The following is a 22,444-nucleotide window of genomic DNA, read 5'->3' on the forward strand; positions in this document are numbered from 1 at the left end:
GCTTACAAGAATCAGCTTGCTTTAACCTGTAGTATTTTACACTGAGCATCTTACTCATCAGGAATGTCTTTCTGCAGCCTTGGTCATTTTGCTTTCTAATAATTTTCCCCCCAGCGTAGGATTGTGCAACCTCTTAAGCATCTGCTGCTTGGGACACTCATGAGATGGTGTAGATGCATTAATTACTTAAAATTCTTCACGGCCTCTCTCTGCTGAGTCCATTCCTATGTGAGACGTATACTTCCCACCCCTTTGACGTCAAACTTGTCAATGTCATTTGCTTTGGCCAGTGCAATGCAAGAAGTACTGGAAGCTGCCTTTAAGCAGAAGCTTTACGAGTTCCCATTGCTTGGTTCCACTATCACTTTTTTTTTCTTGTGCCTTCAAGTGGCATGTCTTAGATAGGGGCTGCTCTGGACACCCTATCCAGAGATTTAGGGGATCCAGAGATTTATGTTTGCTTTTCTATCACAGCATAACATAGTGAAAGCTGACTAATACACCAGGACATCTGAGAAAGTCTCTTGGACGAGTTGAGCAGAATCTGCTATTGAGTCTTTTCTCAAGGCCCTGAGAATTTTCTCTCCATTTTCATCTGTCATGAGAGTCACTTTATATAGGCTTCCTGAATATCTAAAAATGAAGAGTGCCTAGGTTATTTTTAATTAATAAAGAAATGTAAAGACCATAAATCATTGGAATTAATGTACTACCACAACTGAGAACAAAATATTTTATTTCTCTCAATAAAACTATAGTTTACAATAGTATTTACTAAATAAATTATATAATTTCTCTTTTACAAGCAATAAACTAAATCACAAATATTTCAAAGACAATGTATGTACACAACATAAGGCCTTTTATAAATAGCTTTGCTTTTCTCATTTCACTAGTAAACAGTGAAAAAATCTTTATAGAAGCTAGTTTTCTATAAAGTATATGCAGACCTATTACACTGATCTTCATATGAAACCAATTTAAACTTTTAATGACATGGGCTATGATTATAATTTTGCGAAAAAGAGAATTTATACTTTATTTACCATTTTGCATGGATGGATTTTAAAAAATATATAAGCAGGTTACATATGTTGCTTATGTATAATGACTGGATGCATGCAAAATGACATAATGCAAGTGTCAATAGGAAAATAGCACTTCCAAGTCCAAAAAGGTGATTGGCAATGGTATAGGAAGCAGCTTAAATATAGTTCATGCAGTTCTCCACAGTTCAGCAAGCAACAGCAAAGGACAGAGTAGTGTGGTATTTTTCACATCACATCTGCTGGTCAGCCTATGGTCCAAGGTTCCCCTGACGTCTCGAACTCCTAAATCCAGTTGATCATTACTCTGTGTATCGTGGGGCTCAGCCAAGTTCCTTTGAGTGATTCTGGAGTAGAGAAACTTCTCTCCCACAACTGTGTTCATGTCTCATCCACTGGCTTAGGTGGTCTCCACTGTCGCTTACTGGGGGGAGAAAAAGAAAGCAAGCGGCCGTAAGACTAAGTTTTGGCATCAATTTATAACTGCTCCTCATGAGTAGGAACACATGTTCATGATTCTTCCCAATGACTTGCGCCTGGGAAACGTGCAGGTAGAAGTGGGGTGCGTTAGGCTGGGGATGCTTCCGCAAGGATTAGCATAGCATACGCTTCTCTGGTGGACCCATGTGTTCATTACACCAAGATTTAAGTTCTCACTAAATCACAGCACCGTGCTAGGGACGCAGAAAACAACAACGCTGGCTAAGACACATCCCTGCCCTCTAAGTGCAGCGCTTTGGGAATGTGCTGTGGTACATCACAGGCCTGAGGCCAATAAGGAACCTGAACATGGTCTTGAACTCACGAACGCTGTATTCATTTTCAAACGCGATCCCTGCGGCTGGGGAGTGAAAGTATGTCCAGCAAATGTTTAACCTAAAATGGTAACCATTTAAGGTCAGAGGCAGCTAATCCGACCTGTGCTAGTTGTGCTAAGATACACATGGGGAAATGGGACCACGTTCAGACTTTAGAGACAGACACAGTGGGTTAAACCCACTGATTTCCTGATTAGTACAGCTATAGGACATCATGCAAGTAACTCAACCTTCTTTGCTCCTTATTTGTTTTATCTGTAAAATGGGGGTAATAAACCCTACTTTATAGGGTAGCTGTAAGGGATAAAGTTTTCTAAGGAGAGATACAGTGTGTATATGTGTGTATATACGTGTGTGCTATAATTTTCCTTTCTTCAAATTATAACCCTCAAGTCCTACATAGCCCATCACTGAAGAGACACAAGTACCAGCTGTCTATCTTAGAAGAAAATGATAACATGACTTTATTCTTAAAAATGTGGCATGTGTAAGTCCCTCCAGCTCCCAGCACAAAGATGGGCTCCTCAGGGATCCAACCTGCTCCTGACCTGGTGGCTTCAGAAACAGAAATGGGATCTGGTGCTTTGGCAAGAGAACACAGCCAGATCTCAGAGATGGGATGACAGACAGAACGACACTTCAGCTCTGTCATCTGCTGAACTGCTGTGTGGATGTGCACACACAATTATTTGTCCACAAAGATGCCAGAGTTTCTTCCTGTGCACGTAGTGCTCTGAGAATCCACGATATATTTTAAATTCTGAGACCTGAAGGTAAAGGCGTGATAACAGGTGGTATGACAAGTAAACAAAAGGAGAGTATTTAGGTATTTCTGTGGCCTTAAGCCCTACTGTTGTTTATTCCACATATGTGTGTTTATGTGTGGGGGTGTGTGTGTGAGAGAGTGTATTTTTATTTCCGCCTAGACTCTAATACACACACGTGGTCAAAGACTGCAAAGCTTTTTCAATATTAAAATTATTTAAAACACAGAGAAATAAAGGAAAAGAGCAAATTAAACACAGTCTGTTCACTCACTAACCAAGAAGAAACCCTTTACGAGGGCGGACTGCATTGCAGGGAAGCCAGATACCCTCAGGGGGACCCCAAAAGTAGGGCTTCCTAACCTAGTGAGGTCTAAGTTCACTTCTCAGAGCCAGGTGAGAAGTTTCTGAGTTCTCATTTCTAGGTTCATTTCCAACCCTCCCTTTTGTTCAACCTTTTCCCTGAAACACATACGTACCTTCAGCCTACTGTTTAAAAGACAGTGAGCCAATAGAATCTCATAAGATCAGGAATGTGGTGTGAGGAAATGTTAGGGCAGAGCTGAGACGAAAGGCAGAGCTTCATGATAGCGGGATAGGCCGAGTCCATGGGGCCTCCACACTCTGCGAGCTCTTAACCCTCAGGGGCGAGGCTCTTTTTAACTACAACCACTTCAGGGGTCAGTCCCAGGGCCCCACGGAAGCAGGATCCTCCCCTTTCTGGGTCCAAACCCTCACCGTGGTTTCAAGTGGAAATTCTTTGCCAAAATACCTCCCGGGAAAGCATGGATTTCTCTCCAGGCTACCGTGGGCTGTATGTCCCTTATTTCCTTTTCCTAGACCAAGCCCCTGTTTCTGTCAGCAATTCCTGGATTCTATTTTCCCCAGCCTCGCTCTGTTTTTTTGTTTTCTGTTGTTCTTATCTTTTGGCCGATGTTCCTCCTGTTGCCATGAGAGCACAGGAACTCGTCCTGCCTCGCTGCACTCGTTTTCGTCTAAACCCACAGCATCACCACAAATGCATACACAGGCTTCTCGGTGCCTCAACCTAACATCATCCCCTTGGCTCTGGAGTCCCCTCCATCTCTGGGTTCACCAGACTGCTTTCTCAGAGATCCCTGAATTTCAAACACCAAGCAGCCACCACTGGGCTCTGGGAAGTCTTGAATCTTTTTTTTAACCTCAAGTTCTATATTTACATTTTATTATATTCGTATCTACCTCACAGTGGGGGTTACCTCACAAGGCACAATCACTTGGGGGTGGATTGAAGTGGGAGGTCTCTTTGTCCGACAGCAGCAGGAATCCAAAAGCTCACCCTTTTCTTAGGAGCCGAGAGGGCTACAGATGCTAGTGCTACAGGAATCAGGACAGAGTGGCTGGACGGCGTCACGTCACACTGCTGTGGGATTTTATAGAGGCAAGGAGCCTTGGACCCAAGCTTCTCTAAGCTTCCTACCTTTGCACTTAAAAAAATATTTAGATTCAGAATCAGAGGTTACATTACTCTTTCTCAATGACCAGGGACCACAGGGCTTTAAGCAGGAAGCCTTGAGTAAAAGGGGGGAATTGAAGGGTGTGTAAAATTCAGATGAAAACTACTATGTTGAAGTCTGAAGTTTTGGCAACACATGGATGCCAGGCCTTCTGCCAACCCCCCAAAGCCCTATTCAAAGGGTTCCCTACCGACCAGCAGAGAGATCACTGATAAGAGGAGAACAGACCCAAGGAAAAAGCTGGCACTCATGGGATGTCTCACGGGGTGGATGTAGGATTATGGCCTCTCATTTGAAAACTGTTAGTGCAGCAGCAATATTTCAACACAGTTCCCTGCCTGATTAATTCGTTTTCCAAAGACCCAAGAGAAGCCTGAGGGCATCAATGATATACACAGGCTGACAATTCTACAGCGGACTTTCTAGCACTTGAGTGACTTCTGCTAACTGTAAACCCAATGGTTACCTGATTATCTATCATATAGCCCCGGGGCCACAACCAAAATCACTCTGATCTCTGCTTCTGTCACATTTGGAAAATGCTGTGGGGTCGAACATGGTCCTGATTTCATTTGAAAAGGAGCACTGCCTTTGGATAAGGCCCCTGGCTTTTCTCTCACCTATGCAGAAGGAAAGCATAAGATGCCAGAGGCCCCAGGCCACGGTCCAGAGGGGAGGAAACAGAAGCTGCACCCCCATGAAGCCTTTCCCCTCAGCTACCTTCTTTTTTACAGGTACCATTTTTCTTTATAAAAGCACACAATAGCCATTATGAGCTGAATTCCATCTCCTCAAAATCCACATGTTGAAGTCCTAACCCCTAATACCACAGAATATGACCTTATTTGGATATAGGGTCTTTACAGAGGCAATCAAGATAAGGTCCTTAGGGTGGGCCCTAATCCAATATGACTGATGTCCTTATAACAAGGGGAAATTTGGACACAGAGACAGATACATAGAGGGAAGATGGTGTGAAGACACAGGGAGAAGACAGCCATCTACAAGCTAAGGGGGGGGCCTAGAACGATTCCCTCACAGCCCTCAGAAGGAGCCAACCCTGCTGACACCTTGATCTCGTACTTCCGGCCTCCAGAACTGTGGTTCCGTTCTTGGAGCCACCCAGTCTGTGGTACTTTGTTGTGGGAACACCAGGAAATTAATATGGTAGCCTTTACAGAGATTTAGAAAGTTTTCTTTTTTGAATAAGAATCTGTATTTGAATTTTATTATACTTAATCCTATAACCTGTTGGGGGTTACTTCGAAAGCTACAGCCACTGGGGAGTTGAGCGGCTGTGAGGGACGACCTGTCAAAGATGGAAAGTGAAGAAAAGGCTTTTTCCACCCCATATTTGTTGATACTTTGTTAAAGTTGCTGCCTAAGCAGTAGCAAGAAGCATTTTCTTCTTGAATCCCCCAACTGCCAAGGGGCCCTTCCAAAGAGGCTCAGGTGGAACGGCCGTGATGGATGAGAAGGGCACACTGGGATCCCAGGGAAGACCAGCACCTTCATTTTTGTGCCTGATTGCAATTGTGGCCTCTGATCCTACCTGGAAGGTTGTAGGTGCTGAGCCTTCAGAGGGAGCTGCCCTTAACGTCTGAAGATGGGCCCCTGCCGAGCGTGCGCACACCGCACTGAGAGGCTGTGATGAAGTGCTGTACATGGAGGGGAAACAGTCCTTTGAGCGGCACTCTCGCTCCTATTTAGGTTTCAATTCAAGCACTTCAATGGCTCCTCATCCTTCTTGCTCAGAGGTGCTTTCCACCAGAAGGTGGCAGCAGAGTTTGCTGAAAGCAGGAACACAATCACGAGCCCAATTTATAGCCGAGCGTAGCAGGAGCCTCTGGGGTTCAGCTCAGCTTTGCTTTATGTTAGAGGAAAAATATACTGGATTCTAACTAGCCAAACATCTTAGAAGGGGCCCTGGGAGAGTGACAAAGTTCTCCCTTACATCTAGCCCAGAAGAATTATAGGATGCTCGGAGTCCAAGAACCCTGTCAACAAGCTCAATGGATCTCAGCGCTGGGTGTACAGGGAGCTTTTAAAAATACCAAAGCCGTGGTCCACCCTCAGGGATTTTATTTCTAACACATAGTATGTGCCTAACAGGTGACTGTGTGACTGTGTCTGTTAATGCATTCATTTACCTGACATCTTTTTGTGAGGAGTCAAGGGTAATTTTATCTACCTAACCTCACAGGGATTTAGCCAGGGAGAGGAGACGTGAACGGGAAAACAGGAGCAGGCAGGGTAAGGGACAATCCACAGGTCCCTCAGTAAGGCAGCACAGGGGGTTGACTAGTGTCCCCCCAAATTCACATCTATCTGGAACTTTGGAATGTGACCTTATTTGGAAATATGATCTTTGCAGATGTAATTAGTTAAGATGAGGTCACAGTGGATGAGGATGGGCCCTAAATCCAATGGCTGGTGTCCCCACAAGAAGAAGAAAGGACACAGAGAGATAGAGGCCCTGGGAAGAAGGCCATGTGGAGACAGAGGCAGAGATGAGAGTGATGCAAATCAAAGAATGCCAAAACCACATGGAGCCACTGGAAGCTGGAGGAGGCAGGAAGGGTCCTCTCCTAAAGCCTTCAGAGGGAATACAGTCCTACTGACACCTGATAAATTTCTGTTGTTCAAGCCACCTAGATTGGGGTACTTTGCTTTAGGGCAGCCCTAGGCAACTAACACAGGCAGAGATCAAGCAAAAGGAAGCCAAGTCCTCAGATCCCCACTTCTGAGCCATCTTCCCACCATTCATCACACTGAAGGGGGCTTATTTTGTGTCAAGTGGACAGTACTCACACATCCTCCCTTCCGCACATTTTCCCATTCCTCCTCAGATCCCAGAAGAGCGAATGGTATGGATGAGGCTGGCCCTGTTCACTAGGTCCACAGGTATGATTTAAAGCTGCTTCCTCTACAATTCTCATATGTGCCTAATCTGGTTCCTTTTGAGTTTGCTATTTGTTTCCTGCAGACTCAGGGCCTGGTAGACCCCAAGTTCATACCATTAGAGACTGTTCTTCCTCAAACACTCTTTTCCCAAGAGTTAGAAAGGCTCAGGAGACCAGCCAACACTGGCTTCCTGTGACAAGGGAGAAGACAGAAAGAGAAAGCAGAAACAGAAGCAGCAGGGAGAGTCTGCAGGGAGTGGGCAAGGGAAGAGGCAAAGGAGGAGAAATGATGGGCTGCTGTGGAGGGCCTGGATGTACTAGGAGGCGCAGGCAGGCTGAAGAGCAGAACTGGCCTTGAAGAAGGCAGAAATGAAGCTGGCCTGTGAGGCCACGATGCACTGTAAAGCCAGGACATAACAGAAAAATAACCTGCTATGATAGCCCTGCAAACTGTGATTTTGCTTGCTATCTGGGCCTAATTTAACTGAAAAGCCAATATAACTCCAATTTCCTAAACGAATCCTTACACATAGCTAAAAACATTAAAACTGGGGCCAGCTGAGTGGTGTGGCAGTTAGGTTCGCATGCTCTGCTTAGGTGGCCCGGGGTTTGCCATTTTGGATCCCAGGCAAACCTACACACCACTCATCAGGCCATGCTGTGGCAGGTGACCCACATAGAAAAGAGGAAGGTGGGCACAGATAGCACAGTTCGCTCAGGGCCAATCTTCCTCAGCAGGAGGAGCAAGATTGGCAGAGGATGTTAGCTCAGGGCTAATCCTCCTCCTCAAAAAAAAATTCAAAACCTACGGGTGACCTCCTAATCCAGACCAATGGGTTGCCTCATTAATTTGAAGCTTGCGCCACTCTTGTTTCAGTACAGAAATCCCTTGTATGTGCTCTGGGACTCAAGGAGTGGGATCCATTTTTTCAGCTCCTCCATGTATCTTGGAAATATTATTTGGTCAATAACTAAGGGGGCCAAGCATTTCTGGAGAGAAAGGGCCCCATTTTGCCCTTTCTGAAATCTCTTCCTTCTCCACAACGTGGTCATATGGTAGGAGGATGGTGCCATTCTGGCTCAATGCCTTATGAGCCAAAGGCAGCGTTGGCCTTTTCTCTTCCTACTTTGCTTTCACAAAAATCTACCAACTCGAGCAGCATCTTTGCTTGGTGGGGAACCTAACTCTGCTGAGAAGCAATAGAATTGCCACTGTTTCAAATAAACACCCCTTGCAGCAGCCAACACTGGCTCAAACAATGAGTGACTGAAGAGACCCACTACTTCCCATGAAAGTCATTAACCTCAGTGCCAGCGGAGTCAAACCCAGAAATGCACTTTCTGTTGCCAAAAAGTTCCACGAATTTTCTAAGACCCCCGTGACCTAATTTAAAGTGTTTTTCTTCTTTTTCTCAGGCTTTTCTCATACATAATAGCATGATAAGCCGTTAATTCAATCATTTTCACTTCTCTGCCACCCTTCATCCTGTAATCAAAGAGTATTATTAACCACCCCAGAGACACATTAAATAATCAAGCTGTCCAAACGCCACACGTCAGGGCAGTAATCTCCAGAACTGGCATGGCTAAAAAAACAGAGTAACTGTTTCTTCGCCTTTGCCCACAGCTTTTTTTTGCATTTCAAACAGCCATTCTGCAGAGACACATATGTGGATGAAAGTAGATATTATGGAGAGGATGTTCATATGGAAAGTGTAAAAAAGCAAAGGGCATAACATCAGGACTAAATAGTAGAAGAAAGTCATTGTTCTGTGGCAGCCATCTTTCAACTTTCTCTATTATTAAAAAAGCAATCCCATTATTTCCCACTTACCCATCCATTCCCAGCTAGTCATAAAAGGATACTCTCACCCATGACATTTTTCAGTGGCAGTGGCTTTGCTGGTTGTTCCTCTTCCCATTAACACCAAATTGCCTTCTACATCAGGCAAGGAAGCTGCCTTAGGAACTGAAATAACAGCTACCGTGACAACGTCAGTCCTTAGAATATCTGGGACAATTCAAAAAGTGGAATCTAGCTCTATTATGAAGATGGCATGATTGCCCATTTTAAATCAATAGAGCTTGCTCATCTCTGTTGTATTCTTTTAAATACCCTAATCTGTGTCATCAACTCAAAATTCAATGGAAAGCACATCTTTGGTTATTGGAGAAAATCATCCTCAAAAACACCTCCCTTGATTTGAATATTTGCAAATGAATCAGATAGCCTGGAACTCTACAGCATGACGGTGAATGGCCTTTTCAAAGCCGCGCAGGATAGCTAGGAGCAGGAAGCCTGAACAAATGCTTAATAAGGACGATGGAACAATTAGCTGCCTTTTAAGGGAAGCTATCCTTTTAATTTCATGTCCAATCACAGGAAAAAGCAGGATAACTGGCCTAATTTACATGCACCTAATGTGGGTGCATCCTTAAAAAGGAAATTTCATATGTTATCTAGTGTGCATACATCATTTGGATTTAAATCATATTTTTAAAGGGATATAAACAGTTCTGTCCATCAGTATACAAATAATAGCACCAGGGGATTAGGTTGCAACTGCCAAGAGAGACACGCAGTATCTTAAAGGAGGAGAAAGGTTACAAGAGAAATCTGACTGTGTGTGGCTACAACACTGAACACAATGTCATCACAGAAGCCCCCCACTGCCCTTCAAATAAGGATGGCTATGATTAAGAGGATTCTAATCAGGCCAAGAGGAAGGAGAGACGAAGGTGTAGACAAGATTGGTTTTCCCTTCTGGCCCTTTCCTTTTCCATTCCCTCTTTCACAGGGTAGAAGCAAATGAAAACAGAGAAGGGAGGCCAATGAGCTGTATCCTTTCAGATCTGGAAGATCAAGCAAAATCAAAAATAAAAATCTCCAGCATGAAAACACGCCCGGAATTACAAGTCAATGGTGCAGAACTTTCTGGCTATATTGACATAAAATTTAAATTTAAATATTGTGAAAGGTTATGGTAGAATATGTGATGAAACAGTGACATTTGGAGAAACACTGTCGCTCCTCTGGAAAAGCCTTATTTCTGCAACTCCTTGTAATTTAGAAGGAGTCACAGTCGGTCAGAGCTGGAAGGGGTCTTAGAGGTGCTTTAATGATCCATTTTATAGATGAGAAAACTGAGGCCCCAGAAGAGCGATTAATTCAAGGTCAGTGATTAATGAGAGCAGAGATAAGCACAAAATCTGGGAGCCTATTTCTCTCTAATTAATTTGTCCCATTTGGTTCTGCCACAGATGAAGGGACTAATTTAAAGTACTAGAACAATTGTCTGAAGGACCATTTCCAGGGATCCATCAGGTCTTTCCTAATAATACCAAGCTGTTATTTGCCTCTTCCTTCTCATTCCCTCTTGTGGGTACACAGAGGAGTACAATGACGTGCCACATCACAACAGATGATTGCAGAACCAGGCACGAGAATCCAGCCTCTTCCATGATGCCAGACATCAGGGATTTCAAAAAGGTACAATAATGCCACTCTCCTAATTTGATTTTTGTTCTGGAAAAATAGTTATTTTCATAAAAATATATTTAAGATGGGGCAGGCCCAGTGGCGCAGTGGTTAAGTGTGCATGTTCCACTTCAGTGGCCCAGGGTTTGCCAGTTTGGATCCCGGGCGTGGACCTATGCACTACTCATGAAGCCATGCTGTGGCAGGTGTATCACATATAAAGTAGAGGAAGATGGGCATGGATGTTAGCTCAGGGCCAGGCTTCCTCAAAAAAAAAAGTGTATTGAAGATAATAGAGTTATTATTTTAAATGAATTAATGAATAAATACAAACTATTTTTTATTTTTAAAATATGAGATATTGATAGATAAAACCGACATACATGAAAGCTCTTTGGGATCTTCAGTAATTTTTAAGAGTATAAAGGGGTCCTGAGATCAAAAGGTTTAAGAACTGCTGAAGTAGAACATCAAAAAACATCCAGAAAGGAAAAAACGATGAAAGCGGAATTTTACAAAAACTATTCACAACAGAAAAACCCCACTCCTTCCTTTTTGAATACATCTCTCACCTTCATAAGGAGCATGATTCCAACAAGACGATGTGAGACTTGGAACAATAATCAGTAATGACTACAGTGACCGGTGCTTCATGGTTTCGGGTTCAGGCAGGAGCCTGGGTTGATTTTGGCTCTGCCATTTCCCAGCTCTGAGAACTGGTCAGTTAAGCCTCAGCGTCCTTATCTGTACGAATGGAGACAGAGCGAGCACCTGCCCTCAGGAAAGAGCTGGCGGAAGAAGAGACTGGGACAGTGCCTGGCTCACGCTATGTGCTCCGTTGGGTCATTATTGTTATTGTTCAAAATCCTGCGCTCTTCCACAATACCCAACTGTTTCCTTTCCACTATTCTTCTTGAACTTTCACCTTCCGTATTGATTCCAAGAAGAATGAACGCTTATTAACCCAAATTTGTCTCTGTATCCTTTTTCCTCTAAATTTTTCATGCTGCATTACCTTGCCGTCTGATTTTGGACAAGTCATTTAACCTCTCTGGGTCTAATCTGAGTATTGCAAAGGCAGCATAATTCCTCATCCAGGCAGCACAGCTCAGCAATGAAGGGTGTGGTTCTGGGTTAGTCTCCACTGGTTTGAATCCCGGCTCTTATGGATGACCGGCTGCATAACCGGGGCCACGCTGCATAATCTCCCCGTGCCTCGATTTCTTTATCTGTAAAATGGAGCTAGTAACCACATCAGCCTCATGGGGTTGCAGTGAGGAGTAAATGAGTTAATACAGATAAAGTATTTAGGACAGTGACAGGCATGTAGGAGACACTCAAAAATGTTTCATAGCTTACTGTTATTAGCTACAAAATAAGATTAGGCTAGATCAGTTTTTCTCCAAGCTTGGTGAGAAAAATGTCTGTCTTGTTACCTTCTCCCTTTCCTCTCCTGTCCTCCAATGCTTCTGAACCATGCCAAATGCCATGCTGGGAAGCCTGGAAGCGGACCACGCCAGCCGGCTCACCGCCATCATTATCTCCTTCAATTCTAACCTCCCATGATTCCTTTACTTCTAATTGGTCCTCAGGTGCCCTCAATACAACCAACAATTAATACTATGGCTTTTCCCTTTGGCTTCTGAGGCAAGTCAAATAAATACATAAAAAAGCAATCAAGTTAGACACTAACGAAACCAAATAAATAGCAGTATTCTTACAAATGAAACTGATAGGACCACGGAGGAACAATCAAAATGACTAAGATAACCTTCCCGCCAAAGGAACAGGGGACAGCGGATACGGAAGCGGCACCAGCCACTGAAGCACCTATGATTCTGCATCCCCCTCGGAAGCGTCTCATGCCTCTGGTGGGTGCAGGTCTGGCTTTGGTAAAGACACACGTGGGAGGAACTCTGCGCTCCTGAAGATGAGGTTTCACTTGGTCTCTCACATTTCAGCTTTCCTGATTTCTACTTCTAGATGAAACCAAACTGTACCATGGGACTAAAAAAGTAGTATAATTTTGTTTCCTATTTAATTCCCTATCTTCTTGGTTATGGAGAGGAACCAACTCTTTTGAAAGGATTTTGCAATATACTATAACTCACTTTTTTAAAAAAGTGAGGGCAGTGTAGGGAGGAGCATTGCTCAGTGGAAAAAATTCTGTGTGCCACAACCAGGATATTCAGGGGTTGAAAAAAAAATCTGTTCACACAATGGTTGGGGGGCTGCTGCTATTTTATATAGGGGAGTCAAGGAAAGCCTACCTGAGGAGGAGATGTTTGGGCTGAGACATGAAGGATGTGAGGGAGCATGGGACAGCTGAAAAAAAGTAAACAGACAGGAGCAGCAAATGGAAAGATCCAGGGGCAGGAATGTGCCCGGTCTGTGAGAGGAACCCCGAGGAGGCCAGTGTGGCTGGAACGGCATTGGCAAGGAGGGTAGAGGCAGGGGACGAGGTCAGAGAGGTGGGGGGACCAGACCGGCCTAGGGCCTTGAGGACTTTGTATTTTACTCTGGGAGAGGTGGGAGGATATGAGAGGGCCTCAGGCTGAGGAATCACATTCTGGGTGACTGACGTCCTGCAGAGGACACTTGAGGGAACACAGTGCTAGGTGGGGGGATCTGGAGAAGCATAAAATGGGGTGTGGAGATGTGCTGCTCTGGGACATGCATCAAGTGGCACCGATTCCCGACGTCCAGCTTGCCTACTAAGAGTGATGGAGAATATTGGCTCAGGCTTGGCAAACTAAAAAGTAGAAAATTCCAAATCAGCACGTCACCTCTTTCATGTGATTTGGTGCAGGCGTACAAGGACGTGGAGAATGCGTGAGATGTACCCTGCCGGGAAGACACTCAGTCTGCTCTTTGACTGTGTAGCCCATCAGGGTATCTTTCTAGACCACATCTAACAATTCAGTTAAGCCTCTACAGACAACCTGACAGGCACAAAGGGGTGTTCACACACGTGGTCGCTCGCGATCCTCCACGCAGCCTTGGGAGGTGGGCATTATTTGCCTCCTTTGGCAGATAAGGACACACAGTTGGAGAGGTTTCTGCCCAGCTGGTTGTGACAATGGACGGAAAGACTGAGCCAAGATTCTCTGGTGCTGAATTTAGGTTCTTCCCACAACCTGGTTCTGTGCCTCTTAAGCTACCAATTATCAAGGCAGTAACCCCAAAATGAAGACTCACACACGAGTGGATACAGCCGAGTCAAAGACGACATGACGCTGTTGGGAATGACGCCCAGGAGCCCCACTCTGCCTCATCCATCGGGGATCTGTTTGCTTATTACATAGTGGCTTAGGCTCTTACCTTACATGTTCTTTTGTGTAATGTTCTATATGAACTGTGGGAGAACGTGGCTCGTGAGAAGACACACCATTTGTAGCAGTGACAGGGTGCCACTGTTTCTTTTAAAACCCAAGCATGCCTGGTCATACAGAACTCGTTCTTGTGTAAGCCATGGCCTGGGTCCCTTTGTAAGCCAGAAGGGAAGGAAAATAAACTAAAAATTACTTACTAAATAGACATCAAGCACGGAGGCATTATCGTCCTGCATTTCCAGAGCATTGGGCTCAGAAGTCAAGTAGATGGTCCTCTCTTCCAAGGTTAATGTTGAACTGGAAGGTAACCCTTTACTGGAAAAATAAAGAAGAAGAATGAGCATGTGGTCTCCAGAGCGAAATCCAAGGACACCTCTAAAGTCGTGGCCGAAGAGGCTGAGGCGGGAAAACTTTTGGGGATGAAAAATTTTTTTGAGAGTTCCAAGGACATATGGTCTTATGGGGTGATATTCTCACTTGAGTTTAAAGAATTTGGTTTCACTAGTATTTTCTCAGTCTATTTCAGTGCATGAGACACTTCTTTACATTTCTGAGAGGTGATCTGTGGGTCCCATGCCTCGTGAGGGTGGAGAGCTGTGAATCTAGAGGCCTACCGGTCACCTTTACCTTGAATAGTTGGTTCTTGATGCTTAAGCTCTCCTCGCACAGTATTCATGCTTTGCTAGTTTATAAAGACAACCTTGTGCATCATTAGCATTGATGATTTCTTTCTATTGTTTTTTTTTCCCTTTGTCTTCTTGGCAAGAAAAGTTCAATTACATCCGTGGTTGGCAGACTTAAATGTGCATGAGAATCCCCTGGAGGGCTGGTAAAATCCATTTTCCTGGCCCCATTGCTCAAGTTTCCAATTCGGTTGGTCTGACATTGGAGCCTATGAGTTCGCATTTCTAACCAGCTCCCAGGTAATGTTCCTGCTGCCAATCAAGGCCTATACTTTGAGTAACAACGAATGACATAAATACAGGCACTTTATTATGTGCTTTGTGAGGTTAGCCTAGGTGCGCCCTTAGTAACAATGACAACAACAAAGCCAAAGGAATGCAGGTAGACGGTTGTATTAGAGAGTCATTTATGAAGGGAAACCACCTTGTTTTGTCATGATACGATAACCACCGTCAACTATTGAAGTAATTGGTCCATTTTGATAGGATTTAAATTGGGAATTAATTTAGGGGCTCAGGGATGCACCATTTTTCCCCACTGAAAAGTTATGTTTTAACCTGTGGCATTCTGCCATCTGAAGGTTTTGCAGGAACAAAATATTCGCAAACAGTGGTGGAAGAGTGTGATATTGGTGTTAGAAGAGCTGGGCGAAGCGGGTGGCCATGGGCCACATGGAACAAACAAAGCCTGTGCAGTGGGCAGTGGCCTTCCCTGGGCCGTAGGGCTGCGGGCGGGAGACGGGCTTCCTCCTCACCTTCCCCGCTACCATGGCTGCCACCCCTTCTGGAAACTGCCATCTAAAATCACCCTCCAAGCTTCCTGTCTGAGCCTCCCAGCTGGACGAGAGACTGCTGAGGACGTTCCAATCCTCTGTGCTCCCCTGGTCCGGGAAGTACATATAACTCTATTTCTGGACATATTTACCCATTAATTGAAGACACCTTAAATAGTTAGAAATCCCGACTTTTTCAATATTAAAAAAAAGCACTTGTCAAAAGAATGTTTTGAATCTTAACAGATCAGGTGCATTTGTATTTTTTCTGATCATAAATGATATAATGAAAAAATAGTAAAAATACAGACTGGTGGTGGGAGGAAAGGTTATGGAGGAATCTCCCACTGGCCCTCCATTTGGTGATATTTGAGAATGTGGGATTAAAGCCGCTTTACTTTTGGCTTGATACATTTTCTTTTAAATTCTGGATACAGTAAAAAAAAAAAAAAAGTTCTCTTGCTTTTCAAAAATCTAAATGGGGATACAATATGGGAAACAGAGACTGTTCCAATTGATTTTAAAGAGCAGGGTGAACGTGGCCTCTTTCCATCAAGCATTGCTCTATATTGTAAACCATCACGGATTTTCCTGGGTTAAAGAAACCATCAGTTCACGGGATGCTGCTTTGAGAGGTACTGTTTGGCAATAAACCTTGATGCTCAGGTTATTTTCTGGATCAAAAACAAGGATGCAGTGATGGACTTTAATTGGCTTTTGGCTTTCAACTGTTAAGACGCCACTCACTATTCCTATGGGTGGAAAAACGATCCTGCCTAGGTGAGCCTTATGAGAAAGACGAATTCTCTACTTAAACATCAAAGCAAGAAACAAGGTGGTCAGAAAATACAAAATTGTGGCATGACTTTTGACTTTTATTTTTGGTTCACTTTTTGTATAATTAAAAATTTCTAGTCAACCTGACAACATGAGTGTTGGGCTCTGAGATTGCAAGTCCTGAGGTGAGAGACCATCCACGACGTCATGGGGCCAGTGCTGGTGTGGCATAGAACATGGGAAGGGGACCTTTATCCTGGAGGATGCCCAGCCTAGAGGTTGCAAACTGCTGGCCCACAGATCCAATCTGGCTGGGAGAAGTGTGTTTTGGGCCCAAAGAGATTTTCTTAGTTTGAATTAATGCTAAATTAAGAAATAGGAAATTCCCACAAAACCCCAGTTTTCCACCGCTTCTTATGAGAAACCAGAAGAGCTGGCAACTCCGAGCCCGCGTTTATGAGTGGCAAGGAGTTTGTGGCTGCCCGTTTAAACTGGGCATGTCCTCTTCAGTTCTCCAGGCTCCCCACCACCCTCTTCTGCACCACATCTGGCCTGTTCTATTCATTTGCATCATCCCTGCCTGGTCCCTCTGTGATTTGTCAGCCCAACACCTCTACTTCACAGACTAGGAAGCTGAGGTTCAGGAAGGCACAGTGACTCGCCCAAGGTCACACCGCAGTTGAACAGCATTAGGATCTGAACTTTGTTTCCAGTTAAGCACCTTTTCTATGGTCATCTCTGCTGAAATTTTAGAAATTCGCCATTGTAGAAACCAGAGTAACTAAGGCAAATGTGCCTAGGAGCTTGAAAAAAAATCATGTAAATCAGTGAAAACAAATGCAGTGTGTGGTGCCTGATGTGAGCTGGAGAGATCTTTGAGAAGAGTAATGATGGCCAGAAAGGTTTGAGGAAAAGTAAGTAGGCAAAATATGCTGTACAAAGCAATATATTTTTGATTCTCATAAAATTAAAAATAGAATTACCATATGATCCAGCATCCCATTTCTGGGTATGTAGCGCAAAGAATTGAAAGCAGACTCTCAGATATTTGTTCACTCAGTGTTATGGGCTGCACCGTGTGCCCCCTACCTCCCCAATTCATACTGAAGCCCTAACCTCCAGTACTCCACACTGTGTCTGTATTTGGAGATACAGTCTTTAAAGAGGTGATTAAGGTTAAATGAGATCGTTGGGGTGGGCTCTCATCCAACATGAATGGTGTCATAAGAAGAGATTAGGACACAGACATACACAGAGAAAAGATGCGTGCAGACAGAGGGAGAAGATGACCATCTACAAGCCAAGGAGAGAGGCCTCAGAAGCAGCCAACCCTGCCAACACCTTCCTCTCGGACTTCCAGCCTCCAGAACTGAGAAAATACATATCTGTTGTTTAGGCCTCTTAGTCTGTGGTACTTTGTTATGGCAGCCTGAGGAAACTAATCCACCCATGTTCGCAGCAGTGTTACTCAGAGTAGCCAATAGGAGGAAACAACCGAAGTGTCCATGGAGGGATGAATGGATAAACCAAATGTGGTAGATGCACGAAATGGAATATTATTCAGCCTTAAAAAGGGGGCAAATGCTGACACATGCTACAATGTGAATGAACTTTGAGGACATTATGTTAAGTGAAATAAGCCAGTCATAAAAAGACAAATACTGTATAATTCTATTTACATGTGGTACCCAGAATAGTTAAACTCATCAAGTTAGAAAGTAGAAGGGTGGCTGCCAGGGGCTGTGGGCCCGGATGGAGAGCTGTTTAACGGGTAATGAGCTTCTGTTTTGCAAGATGAAAAGAGTTCTGGCAGCTAGTTGCACAACAATCTGAATGTATTTGACACTGCTGAATTGTACACTTAAAAATGATTAAGATGGTAAATTTTCTGCTATGTATATTTTGCACAATTTAAAAAAGCAACATTTTAAAAAATAACGACTAATATTTAACAAGAGCAATAAAGATATTTAAGCTTCCAACACTTTAATACAGAATGACATATACGAAAGAACTCTGTAAAACATATTGCCCTATATAAATAATCAGGCATTTATATAGTAAAGTCCCATTAAATGTATTCTGAATAATCTGACATTAATACATCTTGGCATTGAGTGAAAGCTACATAACCAGCTCATTAATCTTTATATTTGTTATGCTCATTATTCAGTATGTACTGAGTGAGACCAGAGTACAGAACTGGCATGTTACTTCCCTAAAAATCTTAGATTAGGTACTATCCACCACCCAAGAAAGGATGAGAATATATTTTAGGGAGACACCTGAGCTGATGAAGCATTACAGGCCGAGCATGAACTTTGGAATCAGATGATTTAGCTTTGAATTCTGGCTCTCCCACTTAGCTGTGTATGATACTGGATGAATTTCTTAACCCCTCTTCCCACATGTAAAATGAGAATAAGAATAGCAAACGTGCAGGGCTGTGGAGCGATTGGTGATAATGAACGTACGCCATGAACACCAACTGAAGCACATCGTGTCCTCGGTGCTAGGAGGTAGCAGAGATCAAAACAAATAAGAATCTCTGCCTCACAGGATTTACAGAGTATTGAGGAAGACAGACAATGAGATAAATATTTAAAATATATATTATGTTAGTCCAAAGCACTAAGGAGAAAAATAAAGCACATGAAGGGATAGAAGGGAGTGAGTGAGGGATGCAGGCCATCCCCATCAGCAGACTCTCCTTGTTCTTCCCTCAGAGTTTTTAGGATCCCGGACATGAATCAGACACTGGGTGACACACAGATGTCCCCTACACTCCATGTGACACATATCAAGCTCTCCAAAGTATCTGACTACAGCCCCTCCCCCTGGGCCGGGACAGGCACCTCCACTCCCTGACAGCTCTCCAAAGATCACATTCCGACTGCCAACCTTTCCTTGGCCTCTCTGACTTCTTTTAAAGGCTGGAGGGGAGTGGTCAGTTAACAGTTGCAAAACTGTCTTTTGACCACTTCCTTTGCAAGACTGGCAATCTCACACACACCTTGCTTTTGTTTTGGGCCTCAGCTGAAACTGATAGTAAAAATATTCCATTTCAATGTTCTGTTATGTTATTTTTAGCAAAGTGATTAGTAAAGGTTATCACGTTATTGAAGCTAAAGGGGTATCTTTCCTAATCAAGAAATGCTTTACACAGGACATAAAGTGTTATTTGGGCTTAAGAACCTTTATATTATCTACTTGAACATGTATATATATGTCCATTGCATCTAAAAAAAAAAATTAATGAGGGGGCCAGCCTGGTGGTGTGGTGGTGAAGTTTGTGCACTCTGCTTTGGTGGCCTGGGGTTCACAGGTTTGGATCCCAGGCGTGGACCTACACACTGCTCATCAGGCTATGCTATGGTGGTGTCCCTCATACAACATAGAGGGAGATTGGCACGGATGTTAGCTCAGGGCCAATCTTCCTCACCAAAAAGAAAAAACAAAATAAAAATTAATGAAACGTAATCATTAAAAGAGTAGGGAGATAATCCAAGAATAAACCATCCAACCCGAATAAATTCATCTAGAGCCTACAGCAAATTCCTCCTTGAAGATGCCCCAAGTAGTAAAGGTAAGATGTCTTTTGAAAAGGATTTTTCACTTAAATGTCTGTGCCATTGACCAATCTCATGTTTGTTTCTCTTCGATTCTGACACTGGGAAATATTCTTGCTATTGCTCTGTCTCCTTACTGTACTGTTGATTTTCTGGGCACAGCCTATTTCGAATCAATTTCTAATTTCTCTGGCTGAGAGCTTCCCAGATTCTGTCTTAGGGTTCACTTATAAGTGAGAGCACCTCTCTTGGGAGGAATGCCCTCAAAACCCAGCGGTCAAGTCAGAGGGCCAGCCATTCCTGAGCCTCACAGCCTGGGAAGATCCATTTCTAGGAGCAACGTTACGTGACCGAGTTTAAGAGTCTGGCTGCCTGCCTGGGTTCTGCACCATCAAGTTTTGCCACAATTCCCTCAATTCAGACTGTCTGAGGACTGACTGTGCCTGATTTGCAACAAGGTGCTCAGGAAACTGTTAATGTATCCAGTTCTATTCTCCCCTAGTAACAGCAGTGGAGCTGCCAATACTCCTCAGCTGCTCCGTGCTCTGCTCTCTGCACACGTAGCAAACTTGTCACAGGTAAGAGCAGCATAGGAGGGGGAATGTCACGTCCTAGCGCTCCCTCTGGGAGCAGACAGTGGTTCTCCGCCACGCAGGCCCCTCGTCATTTACAAAAATGCCCCTTTCTGTTACCAGCAATGTTAGTTTGGTTTCATCAGAGAGCATTAGTGTGGCCGGACTGTTGAAAAAGTCATGGATAATTTTACAGCCTGGAACACTCTGACTTCTGTTTGCAGACCTACAGAGTATTTTACAGCTAATTCTCAGGAGGGCATTTGCTCAGAGAACATATGGTACGATCCACAGTTTTTGTCTTTTAAAAGTCATCCTCTCACTGCCTTAATTTTTTCTAATCAAAGTAAGATGACTTATGAGGAAATAAACAACCTCCTGCCTCCACCCCCATCGTCATCCCTCCAGGGGCAGCTCCTTTTACAATTTCTCTTTGGAGCTCTTCTGGCGGTTTCCTTCATATCTTTAGATGAATCAGGGAATAAAAGACAATCTCAACCTAAGGCAGCATCTATTGATTCAATAAGAAGGGCATTTATCCTCCTCTGCTCTGTGTTTCCTTCCAACATTTGCTATTTATATTTTATTTATTTTGTTACTGTGAATAATATAGTTAATAACTTTTTTTATTCCATCAACCATGCATCCTTTAATGTCCCACATTATTTCCTCTTTGGCCCTATTTTCCCCTCTTACTTTGTATTAGATACAGTTAAAAAATTTTTTTTTAATCTCTACTTTGTCATGGCTGTTACTATTTATATTCTATTTTGAAATGATAATCAAATTTTTCCTGCTTTGTCCATGGATTGGCTCTAAAATTAGAAAATCGATATATACATTTTACATTATATGACTATGTAGATACTGTTAATGCCTGGCCAAGAGTGAGTTAGGGTTATATTTCCCTCTCTGGGTTCAAAGTCATGATTGCTGAGCCATGCAAAGAAAAATGTTCCCAGCATCAAGGTTAAATGGAGTCTCTATTTTTTCCTTTTTTTAGCTTTTGCTTAAATTCATGCCACACATGAGGCTGCTTCAGGTTAGAAGGTTTTTGCCCTTTAGAAATGGACTGATGCCATGGGAGGAAAACCCAGAGAGCATCTGGACTAAGGCGGAGGCCTAGAAACAAGCCCCGCTTCTCCAATGATTAGTTATAATGCCGGGCAAGTCTTGACGCTGAATCCTGGTTCCTCCTCTAAATATGGGAATGACAGTCCCTGCCTAGCCCATCACACAGGGCCATCAAGAGGACCAAGCCAGATAATGCAAGTGAAAGAAAGGCCGACAGAGGGTAACACTCTTCTGTATAAACACACAGCCTCTTCTGTATAAACAAACAGGAGAGTCACTATTACTTTTACCTCTGGGACTCTGCCTATTTCCTGGGGGGAGGCAGGGTATGATGAGGTCTGCTTGCATAGACAGATCTATCATAACACTTTGGAAAGAATTCCTTTTCTGCTGTTCTAAGTTTAACTACCGGAACATTAACTGATAACCAATGTGGACAGGAAGGCTTCTACTTGCAGAGAAAACCCACAAATGCAGCCTGGTCTCACTTAAAGGCTGCAGGTACTTGTTCAGTCCTAGAGTCATGTTCTACTTAAGGGAGGGCCTGTTCCAACATGGCTCAGGCACTTCTGATGTGATCGTCCAGCCAACACCACGTGCCCCTCTTGGAAGAGCCCACCTCTGGTGAGGGTGGGTTGGTGGGGAGAGGCTGCTGTAGGCTATGGAATTCTGAAGCACTGGCACTGGGGTTCCTAAGTGCAGCCTGGACAGCGTCACTGTGCAGAAAATCTCATGCACCTGCCAGGACAGATCTTCTCCTTCATGCTGAGCTCCTTGCTGAGTGTGCAGGCAAGACTTCCCGACTCCCCAGCATGGACCAGAGATGCGGAGTCCCTGGCCATGGTCACTGTGTCCAGACTGTTCCCCACCCATCTTCCTAACCTGTCCTGCCAAACAGGGGGCTTGAAGAGGATCTGCTGCTTTCTTTCTGTCTTTTCTTTTTTTCAGCCACGGGCACAGTTGCTGCTCTTCCGTGCTCTCCCGCTTTTGCTATTTTTAGATGAGGAAGCTGCCTGTTTCTAACGAAGCTAGGCAGAGCAGCAGCCTCTCTCATTGGAAGAGACCGATGGCTGCCACGTGAGTCTAGTGCCTGGGTTTAACTTTCCTCTCTCCCCGAGTAAGTCAACGCCCAAGGCATGAGGCCTGCTGCAGACACAGC

The 22,444-nt window shown here is 43.9% G+C and overlaps 1 protein-coding gene across 2 annotated transcripts in view; it reads right to left on the reverse strand.

Annotated features, from left to right (window-relative positions):
* Nucleotides 1-740: 740 nt before the first annotated feature.
* The window catches only part of PIP5K1B (phosphatidylinositol-4-phosphate 5-kinase type 1 beta), a 274,957-nt gene continuing 253,253 nt past the window's right edge, over nt 741-22,444 (reverse strand). For both annotated transcript variants that reach the window (XM_046664880.1, XM_046664881.1), the window contains exons 14-15: nt 14,035-14,152; nt 741-1,470 (exon numbers count right to left, since the gene is read on the reverse strand). In XM_046664880.1, the coding sequence (XP_046520836.1) occupies nt 1,468-1,470; nt 14,035-14,152 (121 nt within the window). In that variant the 3' untranslated portion in view covers nt 741-1,467. The remainder of the gene's footprint in view (nt 1,471-14,034; nt 14,153-22,444) is intronic.

This window comes from Equus quagga, chromosome 6 (genome assembly GCF_021613505.1).
Source record: "Equus quagga isolate Etosha38 chromosome 6, UCLA_HA_Equagga_1.0, whole genome shotgun sequence".
In the NCBI taxonomy this organism is placed as follows: domain Eukaryota; kingdom Metazoa; phylum Chordata; class Mammalia; order Perissodactyla; family Equidae; genus Equus; species Equus quagga.